At 46.9% G+C, this 18338-nt stretch overlaps 2 protein-coding genes across 2 annotated transcripts in view; both read right to left on the reverse strand.

The window, feature by feature from the left end:
- Positions 1–1866, reverse strand: part of capn7 (calpain 7) — a gene marked incomplete at its 3' end in the record, with an annotated part of 11492 nt that extends 9626 nt beyond the window's left edge. The window contains exons 1-2 of the mRNA XM_079227040.1: positions 1676–1866; positions 737–845 (exon numbers count right to left, since the gene is read on the reverse strand). Coding sequence (XP_079083166.1) covers positions 737–845; positions 1676–1777 — 211 coding nt within the window. The 5' untranslated portion in view covers positions 1778–1866. The remainder of the gene's footprint in view (positions 1–736; positions 846–1675) is intronic.
- Positions 1867–4584: 2718 nt separating this feature from the next.
- On the reverse strand, positions 4585–17144 carry LOC306745174 (class I histocompatibility antigen, F10 alpha chain-like). The gene is made up of 9 exons (XM_079227926.1): positions 17040–17144; positions 15967–16233; positions 15146–15424; positions 7509–7811; positions 6872–6979; positions 6389–6403; positions 6157–6204; positions 5842–5896; positions 4585–5666 (listed from the first exon to the last, which is right to left on the reverse strand). Exons 1-8 carry the CDS (start codon positions 17092–17094, stop codon positions 5844–5846), a joined length of 1128 nt encoding a protein of 375 aa, XP_079084052.1. The 5' UTR covers positions 17095–17144; the 3' UTR covers positions 4585–5666; positions 5842–5843.
- Positions 17145–18338: the final 1194 nt, after the last annotated feature.

Raw genomic sequence — 18338 nt, forward strand, 5'->3', positions numbered from 1 at the left:
CATTGAAGTCAATGAGTGTAGAATCAGTCTAAAGTTATTCTGAAGCAACAGCACTAGTATTATAATATAATGAGAACACTTATTCTCTTATTATTACTTATTAATTGGATGTGTATTTTTTTCCTGGGTGGATGAAAAAAAATTAGAAAAACAATATGAAAAGTTTATGAGAATTAAAAAACAAACAAACAGAAAAGAACATGTAACAACTAAACGTCATCACACACACACACACACACACACACACACACACACACACACACACACACACACACACACACACACACTTCCTTACTAATCACACACACTTCCTTACTAATCACACACACGTCACCTCTTCTCCGTTTAGATAATTAACTTCAGGAACACTTAACTGGGAACAATTAAAGGCACAAATTATTTATAAACCTTTATTATTTAGTCATATTTTACGAAGCTAAATGCAACGTCGAGCTCATCAATTCGAAAACACAGTCGGCTGAATCTGCCACGCAGTAGGAAGCATTTGGACGCTGTGGATGTGATGCAACATGATTCAGACATTTGTAATTAAACAAACAATTCCCGAGGTAAATAAAGGTCAAATAAAAAATGCTTTTCAGTTGGAAGAAACGTAGTTTAAAGAGAGTGGAAATAAAACACTCACGCCCAGCTTCTTAGTCCCTGTGACGATGAAAACTAACTCTGTTATTAACACAACAGAGAACCTGCTGAGTCAGCGCTCAGGTGAGCTTACCTGCGTGGTGGAGGGCTTGGACTCGATCCAGGTACTCGTTCACTTTGTCCTGGATCCCGTCCAGCTTGGACCCCGCCATGCCGGCATAGATCAGGGCCTGGGCGGCCTCCTGCGGTGGAGAACAGCTTATTTATTATTATTATTATTATTATTATTATTATTATTATTATTATTATATGCACAACTACTACAGAGAAACAGAGGTCGACAATTAATGTCTTACACCTCAGACTTCAACGATATAAATAATACTACATTTAATACTAAATAATTAAATATGTATACTGAAAATCACACGAGTGAAACATTTACATGAAATAGTGCAAAAGTTAATAAAGGCATATAAAATACATTATGTATAAAATATAGCATAAAGTAACGTGGTAAATAATGATTGCAAAATAAATAGCATGTACATGCCTATGAGGAGTAGTGTACAGTAATAAATATATATAAATATAAAAAAATATATTTAAAAAATATATATAAATATAATATATATTGAACAAATATATATTAAAATATATATAAAATATAAATATATGTACATTATATATGTATATATATTTAAAAGAATATTAAAAAATATATATAATATATATATATATATATATATATATATATATATATATATATATGAAGAAATATATGTATACATCTTCTTGTAACTCCAAGACATAATAATTGCAGTGTAGTTCTCTCATGAACAACTAAAACTAAGTAAACTTAAATAAGCATACATAAATATAAATATCTATATAAAGGCAGGTGTAAAACAAAAGTGAGTGTTTTGTTTTGTTATTGTTACAATAATATAGTTAAGAAGTAGGAGGATCTTTAAAAAGAGGAGCACACAATGTAAGCAGTGTTATAACCTAGTAACACAACAATAAAACTCATAACATGCTTAATTAAATGAAATAGCTCAACCCCGCTCACCTTATAATAGAACACGGCCTCGTGGTATTTGCCACTCTGGTCGTGGGTGACGGCTGTTTTGGCAAATTTGACGGCGTCGAGCTCCAGCGCCGTGCTGTCCATGCTGCGACGCGGCCTGCGGCCAATGGCCTCCCGTCGGCCCGCAGAGGAACGTCGTGGTCCCCGCGGAGGCACGGAGCTGTGTGTGCGGGGTTGTTGTCGCTTTTTCCGGCTTCACCGTTTGACAGATGACCGCTCGACGGAAAACAAAACAACCATGTTTGCTTCCGGGTTTTCGCGGGATCCGCGCAGGCGCAGTAGAGGACCCGGCAGAAACAATTCGTGTGCTGCATTCACGTGCAGTAAGAAACGACGGCTTTGCGAAACAAAAGAATATATAGCCACATTTAGTTCATTTTTCGAAAAGAAATGAAAATGTTTAAAACCCTTGAGGGATTTGAGAGTATTTGAAAATGAAAAGATGCATGGTGGTGATTGTGTGTTTATGATGGTTGAGGAATAAATAAAAGCGCAAGTACATTGTAATTAACAATGCTACATAAATAACCTATAATAATAACAATAGCAAATAATATTATTATTATTATTGTTTTGTTTTTTTTACCAAACATGAATTTTAATTTCAAAATGCAAAACAAAATAATGTCTATAACAGTCAAATTAGAACATTTTCAAAAATAAAATCATATAGTCTTGCTGTATGTGAAAGAGAGAGAGAGAGAGAGAGAGAGAGAGAGAGAGAGAGAGAAATAAATAAATGCTAAAATAAATTGTAATATAATAATGTTGCGTGGTGGAGGGGTTTGAGTGGCTCAGTGATCGTCAGCCCCTGGTAGGGTCTCCCAAGGCAAACAGGTCTCAGGGGAGAGCCCAGACTAAGAGCGGTTCAAAAACCCTGATGAATAGACAGTAATTCATTTACAAATGGGGAATCCATTATTTATAGTATACAGTATGAAAACCCAATCATGAAATGCATAATAGTTAAGCTTATTAATCAAGAATAAAACATTTTTAACTGTTTATGGATTGCATACTAATGAGTTACTTATGAGTGTTGGAACAAAGCTTTATGAATGATGAATTAAGTGTTTACTCATGCTTTACTAATGCTAAATAGTGTGTAGTTATTATCTTCTTATCATATCCACTTCCCTAATAACCGACACGTACCGCCCAGCTATGCGTTTGTGCTTCCTGTTCAGTCGCGTTCAACGTTGTTCATCGAGCAAAAGGTGAGAACAAAAGACGACAACAACAACGTGTGCCGGCATTTTTATTCAATGTGATAGACAAACACTTCTAGATAGAAAGCACATATTCTACTGTCACCTCTACAGATTTAATTTTACATTCTCTACAAATACAAATTAGCAAAACATCTCTGGGAACGTCCTCTTGAGAGGATGCGGCTCTCTCTCTCTCTCTCTCTCTCTCTCTCTCTCTCTCTCTCTCGTGGCCAATCAGAGGCGACCACTTCAAATGTCACATGGCGAGAAGAAACAGGAAGCTTTGAGAAAGTTGGTCAGAAAAGAAATAAATGTAATCGGAAAGTCTCTCATGAAGATGCACACAGAACCAACCACACACACACTTGATGTTTACAAGCCAATTGATATTATCAGACACGTAATTCATCTTTGCAGAGAATCCAGTAACCTTCTGAAGTATGAAGTGTGAGAAGTTAAACAGATAAAGCTTTCTGACGGGTGACAGCAGACAGACGGGTGACAGCAGACAGACGGGTGACAGCAGACAGACGGGTGACAGCAGACAGACGGGTGACAGCAGACAGACGGGTGACAGCAGACAGATGGGTGACAGCAGACAGACGGGTGACAGCAGACGGGTGACAGCAGACAGACGGGTGACAGCAGACGGGTGACAGCAGACAGACGGGTGACAGCAGACAGACGGGTGACAGCAGACAGACGGGTGACAGCAGACGGGTGACAGCAGACAGACGGGTGACAGCAGACAGACGGGTGACAGCAGACAGACGGGTTGAGGACAGTCACAGCCAGATACTGGTTCACCTTTTCTTTATGGGTCATTATGAACTGGATGTGTCCGGAAGGAGAGTTTCATCCAATCAGATTTCTTGTTGTAGAAGATTTCTTCTACAACACGAATGGTCCGTAAACCCTCTGGAGTCGGGGCTCATTTTCTCGATTTTACATAATTTCTTAAATTCACCTTTTGCATATGATAGATACCATGTGTTTTACATCAAAAAACAACCACTCTTACATGTTTATTCATCCCAGATTAAGGGACAGACTACAGCTACCTGAACATGACTGAATGTGTTATTATAACTATAGCCACCTGATCTGTCTTTGTGAATATGTGTTTGTTCTCATGTGTATTGTCATGAAGTGAATACTATTGTAATAATAATACAAATAATAAATGACTAATGACCTTGGTGATGAGCCTTTTTCATAGTTTAAATAAACAGTGTCAAACTATTTTCTATGAATAGTTATATTCACACTATATGTATGTGGGCATTACCAATAATACATTACATATTGCAAGAAGGATAGAGCTGATTTAGAGCAGCAACGCAACTGGAGAATTTCCTGACTGTTATCATAACTAAAGTCATCAGTTGCCGGGCAGATTACAGTGCAACAGGTTTTTACAAGGGAAAACTAGCTCTTGCTGCTCTTTAGTTGTATTATCTACTGGTGACAGTGGAGAATACTAAATATTAAATTCATAGTAGCTACTGAATCACTACATGGAGAAAGTTTTGACAAAAAGCATCATTTAGAAATGTTCTCTCATTATGATCCTTGAACAATAAAGTGAAGATCACAGTTTACAGTAAACACAGAATCAGTCGTCATGTGTGTGTAGCTCCCGTCACAGATGGAATCACAACAAGACACAGCTCCTTGGATTTATGGGTAATTTATTGAAAAGCAAGGCAAAAGTACAAAAAGAATGAAACGGAGCGACTTCATTTGACTTTCATCACGTAACCCAACACGAGAAGAGATTCAGAGCATCAACGTTCAATTTATACAAAAACACCAGGAAATATATTAAAGAAAACGTCTATCAGCTGAGAAGATTCAAACACCACACAACTATTTTAGAATCTCAGATAAAATGTAAATACGATGATATTTAAAAATATTTGATTAGTTCACAAAAACCTCAAAGACATTAAATATGATTTGCTTCAGCCTGAATGGAATCAAACCGAGAACTGATATATATTGTGTGTGTGTGTGTGTGTGTGTGTGTGTGTGTGTGTGTGTGTGTTACATTTGTGTTACCAGCATTGATTTCAGCAGAAAGCCCAACAGCAGAAGTATTAAAGTGTAACTGGTTGATTTGTTTGAGATGAACATCTTTATGTGAAGAGAGCTGTGATGCTTTCATTCTTCTGAAGATATTCATTGTTTTTTCTTTAATTGAAACTAAATGATCCAAATAATTTAATGTCATCAGTTATGTTGGATAATTTTTGTTAACCAGTTTTTCCAAATGTGTTTTCTTTGTCTTCCAACCGATGAGCGTCTACAACTCGACCACCAACCTGCTTCTTGCATAATGTTGTGATATGTTAGAATGTTGTGTATTCATGCAGCTTCACAGCCTCATTGCATGGCTGCCTTTTGCCCACATGAACATAAGTCATATTCAATCTTAATGTTGGTGGAGAGGTGGCCCCTTTGCTTTTATTTGGATGACAGATTGTTGAAAAACTTTGTAGATAATGATGTTTAACCCTTTAAGCCCACACCCTAAACCTAATCCTATGTATTGTTTGAGTTGTGTTTAGAGGTTGTCCATGGGGATTATATATTATTGTAGCCCTGATTTTTATGTTTAATGTGATACCCAACATGTTGGGGGGATTTATACCATGACTTGTTCTTGATGTTCCTGATATAAAAGGGCTCAACAGGGTAAGGTCGCCAATTTGTGAAGGAGAGGAGTTCCTCCTCCTCTTCACGCCGTCACTCGCATCTGTCTGGAAACATAAATAAGCATTCATGAATGAAGAGAGCAAAAAGTAATGACATGTCTCTGATGTGTCAGAAATGGAAAGGCGTCAAACCTTTAGGACGGAGGAGTGGATGTGTGTTCTGAACATGAGTATAAATATGAATACAGGTGATATTCAGACAGGAAGAGGAAGTAGTTACCTTTACATCAGTTGTGTGGAGGCGTTTACACTTTCTGCTGAAGAAGAGTCAGACCCTGAAGAGAAGGACATACAGAGTTAGAGAGATAGAGAGATAGATAGAGAGATAGAGATAGAGAGATAGAGAGATAGATAGAGAGATAGATAGATAGATAGAGAGATAGATGATAGATAGATAGATGATAGATAGATAGATAGATAGATAGATGATAGATAGATAGATAGATAGATAGATAGATAGATAGATGATAGATAGATAGATAGATAGATAGATAGATAGATAGATAGATAGATAGATAGATAGATAGATAGGAACCTGCTTCGCTCGTCACAGGAGGAGAAGGGTTCAGTGGAGTCATCACATCTACAGAAACAGAACAAAATAAATCAAGACAAGCAGCTCCAGTTCTTCACCACTTGATATCAGTTAGAACAACTATGATCATGTCAGTTTGGAGTTATGAATTACAACTCATTGTAAACCACTCTGCACATGAGCGTCTAGTCAAAGATTACAGTTTAAATGACATTTAAAAACTTCTACTTACTTCCTTGTCCTTTGTCTGAAATAAAAAGAAAAGAAAAGATGTCAGACGTCACAGTTGTATATCCAGAATATCTTTTCTCCACTGAATCTGACAAAACAACCGTTTACAGTCTGCTTCAGTCTTTATTCATTGTTCTAGAACTTCTCTCTGACATCATGGAGGACTGAGTCTGCTGACTGTTGGCTGCTGCATTAAAGAAACTAGCAGAGGACCTGTGACGACACCAGCAGAGGACCTGGTGACGACACCAGCAGAGGACCTGGTGACGACACCAGCAGAGGACCTGGTGACGACACCAGCAGAGGACCTGGTGACGACACCAGCAGAGGACCTGTGACGACACCAGCAGAGGACCTGGTGACGACACCAGCAGAGGACCTGTGACGACACCAGCAGAGGCTCTGTGGCCCCAAAGCCGGACCCCCCGGCTGCTGGTTGCTTCTCACTTCAAACGTCAAACTTGTAAATCCTTGCGTTTCTCACCTTTCTTCTTTCTGTAAGACATGAATCCCACAGCGAAGCCGATGATGAGGGCAAGAACAGCCACTGCAGCGATGATGATGAAGATGAAGGTCATGTCAAAGGGCTTCTCTGTTGAGCATGAAGGACAAGACAACAGATGAGGCAGTGAATCACTTTGGTTAGCACTTTGAAGTGTCTCTAAAAACACTAAATGTCATGGTTTCATTTGCGATAACTGCAGAAAGAATTATGTGAAAATAAAGAAACCACTTTGGCACAAACAGCGTTTTTCAAAATGAACGAAACCAACGTCCAGTTTAGAAAAGAGCTAACGAGCGCTAACGGGGGTGTAGATGCTACAGGGCGGCTATAAGACTGAACGGTGGTAATCAAATATTGTCACGGTCCCCGTTCACTTTCCTTCAGTGAACTTAGTACAACTAGTAGTGTTGGATCTCCTTCATCGTTACTACCGTAGTGTTTACGTTAGCTGCTGCTAACACGGAGCTAGCGAGCGAGCGCTAACGGAGATATCTGACTACAGCGTCTCTATAAGACGATAAGTGGTCCGGATGGTGGGTGGATGGAAGATAAAGTGTCATTCAACACAAGCTAAAAGGTGATAACTCTCAGAACTCCTTCCTCCTCCTGGCCTCACCTCCGTTAGTCCGGATCACCGCTGCATCCAGTCTGGTGACGTTGTCGGTCTCCACACCGGCCAGCTGGAACACACACTCGTACCTCCCCCAGTCTCCAGCTGGGACCGAGGAGACTTTCAGGTCGACGCTCATCTGGAAGGTTCCGTCGTGGTTGGGGAGGATCTCTCCGTGGTCCACGTCCTCATGGAGCTCCTCTCCATCCTTCCTCCAGAACAGAGCGGCTCTCTCCGGGTAGAACCCTGTAGCGTGACAGCAGACTGGAGAGGAGGGAGTCTTCTGGAGGAGAGACACCAAGGGAAGCTCTGGAGGGAGAGAGGGAGGGAGGGAGAGGGAGAGAGAGAGAGTCTTTATTATTATCAGCTACTGTGTATTAATAGTATCACTCATGTTTGATGTCATGTGAAGAGATGAGAGGGATCAGAAAAGGGAGGAAGAGTGTGGGAGGATATGTGGTGAAGGAGAGAAGGAGGCAGAGGGAGGAAGTGAAGGAGAGAAGGAGGCAGAGGGAGAAGGTGAAGGAGAGAAGGAGGCAGAGGGAGTGGAGGAGAGAAGGAGGCAGAGGGAGGAGGTGAAGGAGAGAAGGAGGCAGCGGTAGGAGGTGAAGGAGAGAAGGAGGCAGCGGTAGGAAGTGAAGATCAGAAGGAGGCAGAGGGAGGAAGTGAAAGAGAGAAGGAGGCAGAGGGAGGAAGTGAAGAAGGAGGCAGAGGGAGGAAGTGAAGGAGAGAAGGAGGCAGAGGGAGGAGGTGAAGGAGAGAAGGAGGCAGAGGGAGGAGGTGAAGGAGAGAAGGAGGCAGAGGGAGGAAGTGAAGGAGAGAAGGAGGCAGAGGGAGGAGGTGAAGGAGAGAAGGAGGCAGAGGGAGGAGGTGAAGGAGAGAAGGAGGCAGAGGGAGGAAGTGAAGGAGAGAAGGAGGCAGAAGGAGGCAGAGGGAGGAAGTGAAGGAGAGAAGGAGGCAGAGGGAGGAAGTGAAGGAGAGAAGGAGGCAGAGGGAGGAGGTGAAGGAGAGAAGGAGGCACAGGGAGGAGGTAAGGAGAGAAGGAGGCAGAGAGAGGAAGTGAAGGAGAGAAGGAGGCAGAGGGAGGAAGTGAAGGAGAGAAGGAGGCAGAGGGAGGAGGTGAATGAGTGAAGGAGGCAGAGGGAGGAGGTGAAGGAGAGAAGGAGGCAGAGGGAGGAGGTGAAGGAGAGAAGGAGGCAGCGGTAGGAAGTGAAGGAGAGAAGGAGGCAGAGGGAGGAAGTGAAAGAGAGAAGGAGGCAGAGGGAGGAAGTGAAGAAGGAGGCAGAGGGAGGAAGTGAAGGAGGCAGAGGGAGGAGGTGAAGGAGAGAAGGAGGCAGAGGGAGGAGGTGAAGGAGAGAAGGAGGCAGAGGGAGGAAGTGAAGGAGAGAAGGAGGCAGAGGGTGGAGGTGAAGGAGAGAAGGAGGCAGAGGGAGGAGGTGAAGGAGAGAAGGAGGCAGAGGGAGGAAGTGAAGGAGAGAAGGAGGCAGAAGGAGGCAGAGGGAGGAAGTGAAGGAGAGAAGGAGGCAGAGGGAGGAAGTGAAGGAGAGAAGGAGGCAGAGGGAGGAGGTGAAGGAGAGAAGGAGGCACAGGGAGGAGGCAAGGAGAGAAGGAGGCAGAGAGAGGAAGTGAAGGAGAGAAGGAGGCAGAGGGAGGAAGTGAAGGAGAGAAGGAGGCAGAGGGAGGAGGTGAATGAGAGAAGGAGGCAGAGGGAGGAGGTGAAGGAGAGAAGGAGGCAGAGGGAGGAGGTGAAGGAGAGAAGGAGGCAGAGGGAGGAAGTGAAGGAGAGAAGGAGGCAGAGGGAGGAGGTGAAGGAGAGAAAGAGGCAGAGGGAGGAAGTGAATGAGAGAAGGAGGCAGAGGGAGGAGGTGAAGGAGAGAAGGAGGCAGAGGGAGGAGGTGAAGGAGAGAAGGAGGCAGAGGGAGGAGGTGAAGGAGAGAAGGAGGCAGAGGGAGGAGGTGAAGGAGAGAAGGAGGCAGAGGGAGGAGGTGAAGGAGAGAAGGAGGCAGAGGGAGGAGGTGAAGGAGAGAAGGAGGCAGAGGGAGGAGGTGAAGGAGAGAAGGAGGCAGAGGGAGGAGGTGAAGGAGAGAAGGAGGCAGAGGGAGGAGGTGAAGGAGAGAAGGAGGCAGAGGGAGGAGGTGAATGAGAGAAGGAGGCAGAGGGAGGAGGTGAAGGAGAGAAGGAGGCAGAGGGAGGAAGTGAAAGAGAGAAGGAGGCAGAGGGAGGAAGTGAAGAAGGAGGCAGAGGGAGGAAGTGAAGGAGAGAAGGAGGCAGAGGGAGGAGGTGAAGGAGAGAAGGAGGCAGAGGGAGGAAGTGAAGGAGAGAAGGAGGCAGAGGGAGGAAGTGAAGGAGAGAAGGAGGCAGAGGGAGGAAGTGAAGGAGAGAAGGAGGCAGAAGGAGGCAGAGGGAGGAAGTGAAGGAGAGAAGGAAGCAGAGGGAGGAGGTGAAGGAGAGAAGGAGGCAGAGGGAGGAGGTGAAGGAGAGAAGGAGGCAGAGGGAGGAAGTGAAGGAGAGAAGGAGGCAGAGGGAGGAAGTGAAGGAGAGAAGGAGGCAGAGGGAGGAGGTGAAGGAGAGAAGGAGGCACAGGGAGGAAGTGAATGAGAGAAGGAGGCAGAGGGAGGAGGTGAAGGAGAGAAGGAGGCAGAGGGAGGAGGTGAAGGAGAGAAGGAGGCAGAGGGAGGAGGTGAAGGAGAGAAGGAGGCAGAGGGAGGAAGTGAAGGAGAGAAGGAGGCAGAGGGAGGAAGTGAAGGAGAGAAGGAGGCAGAGGGAGGAAGTGAAGGAGTGAAGGAAGCAGAGGGAGGAGGTGAAGGAGAGAAGGAGGCAGAGGGAGGAGGTGAAGGAGAGAAGGAGGCAGAGGGAGGAAGTGAAGGAGAGAAGGAGGCAGAGGGAGGAAGTGAAGGAGAGAAGGAGGCAGAGGGAGGAAGTGAAGGAGAGAAGGAGGCAGAGGGAGGAGGTGAAGGAGAGAAGGAGGCACAGGGAGGAAGTGAAGGAGAGAAGGAGGCAGAGGGAGGAAGTGAAGGAGAGAAGGAGGCAGAGGGAGGAGGTGAAGGAGAGAAGGAGGCAGAGGGAGGAGGTGAAGGAGAGAAGGAGGCAGAGGGAGGAGGTGAAGGAGAGAAGGAGGCAGAGGGAGGAAGTGAAGGAGAGAAGGAGGCAGAGGGAGGAGGTGAAGGAGAGAAGGAGGCAGAGGGAGGAGGTGAAGGAGAGAAGGAGGCAGAGGGAGGAGGTGAAGGAGAGAAGGAGGCAGAGGGAGGAAGTGAATGAGAGAAGGAGGCAGAGGGAGGAAGTGAATGAGAGAAGGAGGCAGAGGGAGGAGGTGAAGGAGAGAAGGAGGCAGAGGGAGGAGGTGAAGGAGAGAAGGAGGCAGAGGGAGGAGGTGAAGGAGAGAAGGAGGCAGAGGGAGGAGGTGAAGGAGAGAAGGAGGCAGAGGGAGGAAGTGAGGGAGAGAAGGAGGCAGAGGGAGGAAGTGAAGAAGGAGGCAGAGGGAGGAAGTGAAGGAGAGAAGGAGGCAGAAGGAGGCAGAGGGAGGAAGTGAAGGAGAGAAGGAGGCAGAGGGAGGAAGTGAAGGAGAGAAGGAGGCAGAGGGAGGAGGTGAAGGAGAGAAGGAGGCACAGGGAGGAGGTAAGGAGAGAAGGAGGCAGAGAGAGGAAGTGAAGGAGAGAAGGAGGCAGAGGGAGGAAGTGAAGGAGAGAAGGAGGCAGAGGGAGGAGGTGAATGAGAGAAGGAGGCAGAGGGAGGAGGTGAAGGAGAGAAGGAGGCAGAGGGAGGAGGTGAAGGAGAGAAGGAGGCAGCGGTAGGAAGTGAAGGAGAGAAGGAGGCAGAGGGAGGAAGTGAAAGAGAGAAGGAGGCAGAGGGAGGAAGTGAAGAAGGAGGCAGAGGGAGGAAGTGAAGGAGAGAAGGAGGCAGAGGGAGGAGGTGAAGGAGAGAAGGAGGCAGAGGGAGGAGGTGAAGGAGAGAAGGAGGCAGAGGGAGGAAGTGAAGGAGAGAAGGAGGCAGAGGGTGGAGGTGAAGGAGAGAAGGAGGCAGAGGGAGGAGGTGAAGGAGAGAAGGAGGCAGAGGGAGGAAGTGAAGGAGAGAAGGAGGCAGAAGGAGGCAGAGGGAGGAAGTGAAGGAGAGAAGGAGGCAGAGGGAGGAAGTGAAGGAGAGAAGGAGGCAGAGGGAGGAGGTGAAGGAGAGAAGGAGGCACAGGGAGGAGGTAAGGAGAGAAGGAGGCAGAGAGAGGAAGTGAAGGAGAGAAGGAGGCAGAGGGAGGAAGTGAAGGAGAGAAGGAGGCAGAGGGAGGAGGTGAATGAGAGAAGGAGGCAGAGGGAGGAGGTGAAGGAGAGAAGGAGGCAGAGGGAGGAAGTGAAGGAGAGAAGGAGGCAGAGGGAGGAGGTGAAGGAGAGAAGGAGGCAGAGGGAGGAAGTGAATGAGAGAAGGAGGCAGAGGGAGGAGGTGAAGGAGAGAAGGAGGCAGAGGGAGGAGGTGAAGGAGAGAAGGAGGCAGAGGGAGGAGGTGAAGGAGAGAAGGAGGCAGAGGGAGGAGGTGAAGGAGAGAAGGAGGCAGAGGGAGGAGGTGAAGGAGAGAAGGAGGCAGAGGGAGGAGGTGAAGGAGAGAAGGAGGCAGAGGGAGGAGGTGAAGGAGAGAAGGAGGCAGAGGGAGGAGGTGAATGAGAGAAGGAGGCAGAGGGAGGAGGTGAAGGAGAGAAGGAGGCAGAGGGAGGAAGTGAAAGAGAGAAGGAGGCAGAGGGAGGAAGTGAAGAAGGAGGCAGAGGGAGGAAGTGAAGGAGAGAAGGAGGCAGAGGGAGGAGGTGAAGGAGAGAAGGAGGCAGAGGGAGGAAGTGAAGGAGAGAAGGAGGCAGAGGGAGGAAGTGAAGGAGAGAAGGAGGCAGAGGGAGGAAGTGAAGGAGAGAAGGAGGCAGAAGGAGGCAGAGGGAGGAAGTGAAGGAGAGAAGGAAGCAGAGGGAGGAGGTGAAGGAGAGAAGGAGGCAGAGGGAGGAGGTGAAGGAGAGAAGGAGGCAGAGGGAGGAAGTGAAGGAGAGAAGGAGGCAGAGGGAGGAAGTGAAGGAGAGAAGGAGGCAGAGGGAGGAAGTGAAGGAGAGAAGGAGGCAGAGGGAGGAGGTGAAGGAGAGAAGGAGGCACAGGGAGGAAGTGAATGAGAGAAGGAGGCAGAGGGAGGAGGTGAAGGAGAGAAGGAGGCAGAGGGAGGAGGTGAAGGAGAGAAGGAGGCAGAGGGAGGAGGTGAAAGAGAGAAGGAGGCAGAGGGAGGAAGTGAAGGAGAGAAGGAGGCAGAGGGAGGAAGTGAAGGAGAGAAGGAGGCAGAGGGAGGAAGTGAAGGAGAGAAGGAGGCAGAGGGAGGAAGTGAAGGAGTGAAGGAAGCAGAGGGAGGAGGTGAAGGAGAGAAGGAGGCAGAGGGAGGAGGTGAAGGAGAGAAGGAGGCAGAGGGAGGAAGTGAAGGAGAGAAGGAGGCAGAGGGAGGAAGTGAAGGAGAGAAGGAGGCAGAGGGAGGAAGTGAAGGAGAGAAGGAGGCAGAGGGAGGAGGTGAAGGAGAGAAGGAGGCACAGGGAGGAAGTGAAGGAGAGAAGGAGGCAGAGAGAGGAAGTGAAGGAGAGAAGGAGGCAGAGGGAGGAGGTGAAGGAGAGAAGGAGGCAGAGGGAGGAGGTGAAGGAGAGAAGGAGGCAGAGGGAGGAGGTGAAGGAGAGAAGGAGGCAGAGGGAGGAAGTGAAGGAGAGAAGGAGGCAGAGGGAGGAGGTGAAGGAGAGAAGGAGGCAGAGGGAGGAGGTGAAGGAGAGAAGGAGGCAGAGGGAGGAGGTGAAGGAGAGAAGGAGGCAGAGGGAGGAAGTGAATGAGAGAAGGAGGCAGAGGGAGGAAGTGAATGAGAGAAGGAGGCAGAGGGAGGAGGTGAAGGAGAGAAGGAGGCAGAGGGAGGAGGTGAAGGAGAGAAGGAGGCAGAGGGAGGAGGTGAAGGAGAGAAGGAGGCAGAGGGAGGAGGTGAAGGAGAGAAGGAGGCAGAGGGAGGAAGTGAGGGAGAGAAGGAGGCAGAGGGAGGAAGTGAAGAAGGAGGCAGAGGGAGGAAGTGAAGAAGGAGGCAGAGGGAGGAAGTGAAGGAGAGAAGGAAGCAGAGAGAGGAAGTGAAGGAGAGAAGGAGGCAGAGGGAGGAGGTGAAGGAGAGAAGGAGGCAGAGGGAGGAGGTGAAGGAGAGAAGGAGGCAGAGGGAGGAGGTGAAGAAGGAGGCAGAGGGAGGAAGTGAAGGAGAGAAGGAAGCAGAGGGAGGAGGTGAAGGAGAGAAGGAGGCAGAGGGAGGAGGTGAAGGAGAGAAGGAGGCAGAGGGAGGAAGTGAAGGAGAGAAGGAGGCAGAGGGAGGAAGTGAAGGAGAGAAGGAGGCAGAGGGAGGAGGTGAAGGAGAGAAGGAGGCAGAGGGAGGAGGTGAAGGAGAGAAGGAGGCAGAGGGAGGAGGTGAAGGAGAGAAGGAGGCAGAGGTAGGAAGTGAAGAAGGAGGCAGAGGGAGGAGGTGAAGGAGAGAAGGAGGCAGAGGGAGGAAGTGAAAGAGAGAAGGAGGCAGAGGGAGGAAGTGAAGAAGGAGGCAGAGGGAGGAGGTAAAGGAGAGAAGGAGGCAGAGGGAGGAAGTGAAGAATGAGGCAGAGGGAGGAAGTGAAGGAGAGAAGGAGGCAGAGGGAGGAAGTGAAGGAGAGAAGGAGGCAGAGGGAGGAAGTGAAGGAGAGAAGGAGGCAGAGGGAGGAAGTGAAGAAGGAGGCAGAGGGAGGAAGTGAAGAAGGAAGCAGAGGGAGGAAGTGAAGGAGAGAAGGAAGCAGAGGGAGGAAAGGAGGCAGAGGGAGGAGGTGAAGGAGAGAAGGAGGCAGAGGGAGGAGGTGAAGGAGAGAAGGAGGCAGAGGTAGGAAGTGAAGGAGAGAAGGAGGCAGAGGGAGGAGGTGAAGGAGAGAAGGAGGCAGAGGTAGGAAGTGAAGGAGAGAAGGAGGCAGAGGGAGGAGGTGAAGGAGAGAAGGAGGCAGAGGGAGGAAGTGAAGAAGGAGGCAGAGGGAGGAAGTGAAGGAGAGAAGGAGGCAGAGGGAGGAGGTGAAGGAGAGAAGGAGGCAGAGGGAGGAAGTGAAAGAGAGAAGGAGGCAGAGGGAGGAAGTGAAGAAGGAGGCAGAGGGAGGAGGTGAAGGAGAGAAGGAGGCAGAGGGAGGAAGTGAAGAAGGAGGCAGAGGGAGGAAGTGAAGGAGAGAAGGAGGCAGAGGGAGGAAGTGAAGAAGGAGGCAGAGGGAGGAAGTGAAGGAGAGAAGGAGGCAGAGGGAGGAAGTGAAGAAGGAGGCAGAGGGAGGAAGTGAAGGAGAGAAGGAGGCAGAGGGAGGAGGTGAAGGAGAGAAGGAGGCAGAGGGAGGAGGTGAAGGAGAGAAGGAGGCACAGGGAGGAGGCAAGGAGAGAAGGAGGCAGAGAGAGGAAGTGAAGGAGAGAAGGAGGCAGAGGGAGGAAGTGAAGGAGAGAAGGAGGCAGAGGGAGGAGGTGAATGAGAGAAGGAGGCAGAGGGAGGAGGTGAAGGAGAGAAGGAGGCAGAGCGAGGAAGTGAAGGAGAGAAGGAGGCAGAGGGAGGAGGCATGTGAGGACATGTTCTGTCATGTGACTGCTGGTCAGGAAAAGAGGCGTCATGAGCATCAGGTCATGTGACTCTACCTGTTCTCATCAGAGAGCTGCTCCCGTACTTCAAGTACTTCTTCAGGTACTCAGGACAGTACTCAGTGAAGTAGTGATTGTACCGTGCTTTCATAACTTCATCATGATCCCACTTGTGTTTGGTGATGACAGCTTGTGGTCTTGGAGCGATCCATGTTCCTGATAGGAAGTCAAGTGATAGGAAGTCTTCTCCATCAAAACCAAGCTGACGAAAACCTTTGACCTCATTGGTCTCATCGTCCCATTCACAGCCGTACATCTCCTGGAAAATGTGGACACCTGAGAGAGAGAGAGAGAGAGAGAGAGAGAGAGAGAGAGAGAGAGAGAGAGAGAGAGAGAGAGAGAGAGAGAGAGAGAGAGAGAGAGAGAGAGAGAGAGAGAGAGAGACAGAGACAGAGACAGAGAGAGAGAACTAGTGAATGTTTAACATATTTATTGATAAAACCTTTCATTAAATATTAATATACATATTGGTCACATGGAGGTAATCTGATCTAATCTGTAGTTCTCATATATATTTATGGATAAAACTGATGATTGTTGTCATTATTGATTATGAAATGATTTTCTCCATAAATCAATAAATAGTTTAAACTGTAAAATGTAAATAAATAGAGAAAGATGGCGTCAGGTTCTGAGAGGATGAGGAGAAATATTCTGTAGTCTCATCAACACTGAACAATATTTAATATGAAATGATATAAAACAGAGAAAAGGACATCCTGTGTGTGTGTGTGTGTGTGTGTGTGTGTGTGTGTGTGTATCTGTTTACTAAAATACAGGATGACAATATAAACTAAATGTGTGAATCATAAACAAACCTCCAGTTTGGTTGAAGCGCTGCTTCACTACTTCAATGTTGTTTATGTGGACCTGCTGGGAGCCCAAAGAGATCTCAGTGTTCCTCTTCCAGTACTGAGGATCCTCGTCTGTGACGCTGCTCATCCAGTCCTGTTTGGGTTCTTCTCTCCTGGTGTTGCTGTCATAGTGACTTATCTCAAGTTCATCCACCAGCCCAACAGTCACAAACTTTGGGAAGTTTGGGAGTCCAGAGGACGATGTGTAGAAGTACTTCAGAGAGTGAGTCACTGGAACAGAAAGTGATGTCATCGTTTTCACTTTTGATATCACACTTTAATAAATCTCTGAACAAAGAGGTTTTCCTGCACACAGAATCAAGAAGAGCATTCAAGACATCCGCTCAACAGACACAGACAGGGTTCACACACATTGTGACCAGTGGATTTTCATGACTTTAAACCAAACATGTCGTGAAGTCTGGGTGTAAACAGTAGAAAGTGAGTAAATGTATTTAAACTAACAGTGAGAACACAAAGCATACAGTAAACCTTGAATGACTCAAATGAATGAGACAATGTTCCAAAACCTTTTGATCTTTTTCAAGGACTTTTCCAGGCCTGGAAATAACCATTTTAAAATTCCATGACTTTTCCAGGTTTTCATTGACCGTAAGAATGCAGGTGTCTGGGACTTTAGTCCATCTGATATTTCGTCATATTTATGACTTTAATAATTCTGCACTGCTCAATAAACTCTTCTGCAAATCTTCCCGGTAATAAATCTATTTCCTGTTAACACATCAAACGCTTCAACAGTCCTGCCTTCTGAGGCCGATACTCACATGAATGCAGATGAAATATGAAATGCATCAGCTGATGTGTTTCTGATATGAACACATGACATAAACATTGATACAGATGCATTAGTTGTTGTTTTATGTGACGAAGATAGAAGCTAAGCTTCAAAGTGAACTGCTGCTCTCTGGAGGACAAACTGAGTATGAAGATGTTTATGAACGAGCTGCAACTTAGTTTGACATTTCTTCACTTTATACTCCTGATGAAACGCTAGAGAGGATCAAAGGGTCACTCACCCGCCGCCGCGCCGTGGAGGCTCAGCAGCAGCAGACTCAGAGTCAGAGTCTCCATCGGGAAGTGTTGCTGCTTCTGCTTCTTGAGGAGGAGAAGGGACGCGTCCTGTCAGCTGCAGGGTCGGGACTGAACTGAGGGCGCGAGAGGAGGAGGAGGAGGCTCATACCTCCTTCTGCGCCAATGGGGATTTAAGCTGAGCGTGACGTCATTTAAAACTAGGTAGAAGTGACCCACACAGGTTGTGAACGAAAGAGAAAGTATGGCGATGACGATGTTGCTTTTATTTTTACACTTTATTTGTTGCCTTTTCACCACAGACAGACAACATATATACAGAAAATATAAAATAAATGATAATAACTACAATAAAAAAGGGTCTGGTTTGCTCCGTCCTCTCAAAAACATGATAAATCCTGAGAAACATTCAGGTGTTCTTATCTTGTGTTATTGTTGACGTGTAAACATCGTCCATTTCTCCCACTTGTCACGACATTGCTCCTCTTGAGCTCCTATTCTTGTAGTGTTATGTGTATAATAAGCTGAGGAGGCCGTTGTATCTTACAATTCTGTGAGTTAACAGTTCCATGTTGTACATTTCAGTCACAGTTTCCAAGCATCCATCTTGTGATGGTGGTTCTATCGTGGGCCATCTCTTTGTGGTAGCCTTTTTACAGCTGCTAGCAGAATTACCAGCTGAATTACTAGCTGCTAGCTGAATTACTAGCTGCTAGCTGAATTACTAGCTGCTAGCTGAATTACTAGCTGCTAGCTGAATTAATAACCATATGGACATTTCCCCAGAACTGTACAATTTCCGGACATAGCCAAAATACATGGGAGTGGTTTACATTTACTGCCCAACATTTCCACCTACATGGTTGAACAATAGACAGACATTTGTATGTAATTTGGGGAGTAATGATGAATCTGGTTATATTTTTCCAGCAGTGTTTTCTCCAAGTTCGCTCAGATGGTGAGGAATGTTGTATCCCCCAAATATTCCACCATTCATCCTCTGTAATATTCACACAGTTCCTGTTCCCATTTCAGTTTTACATCAAATGTTGTGCTTCCACACTGTCAGCTACACATCCGCTTCTCTTGTTGTTCTTCTACCTCAGAGTTTGTCTTTGAGAAGAGAACAAGAGGCAAAGCAGGAAGAGAGTCAGAGAGCGTCTCCAACACAAACATGAGACGATCTCTGTCGGACAGGCCGAGTGCTGTGAAGCGATGCCAGCTGTGGACGCTGGAAACAGCTGAAGGAGAGAAATGTAACACCTGTGTTGATGTTTGCACACCTG

Source organism: Taurulus bubalis (assembly GCF_910589615.1).
Source record: "Taurulus bubalis genome assembly, chromosome: 12".
Lineage (NCBI taxonomy): Eukaryota > Metazoa > Chordata > Actinopteri > Perciformes > Cottidae > Taurulus > Taurulus bubalis.

Excerpts from the sequence above, each read along its gene's own strand:
- LOC306745174 (XM_079227926.1), bottom strand. The coding sequence starts at position 17,094 with ATGGAGACTCTGACTCTGAGTCTGCTGCTGCTGAGCCTCCACGGCGCG. Across the intron at positions 16,234-17,039 it reads CCTCCACGGCGCGGCGGCGG|TGACTCACTCTCTGAAGTAC; the intron begins GTGAGTGACCCT and ends TTTCTGTTCCAG. Across the intron at positions 5,897-6,156 it reads TCCTGTGACGAGCGAAGCAG|GGTCTGACTCTTCTTCAGCA; the intron begins GTTCCTATCTAT and ends CCTTCTCTTCAG.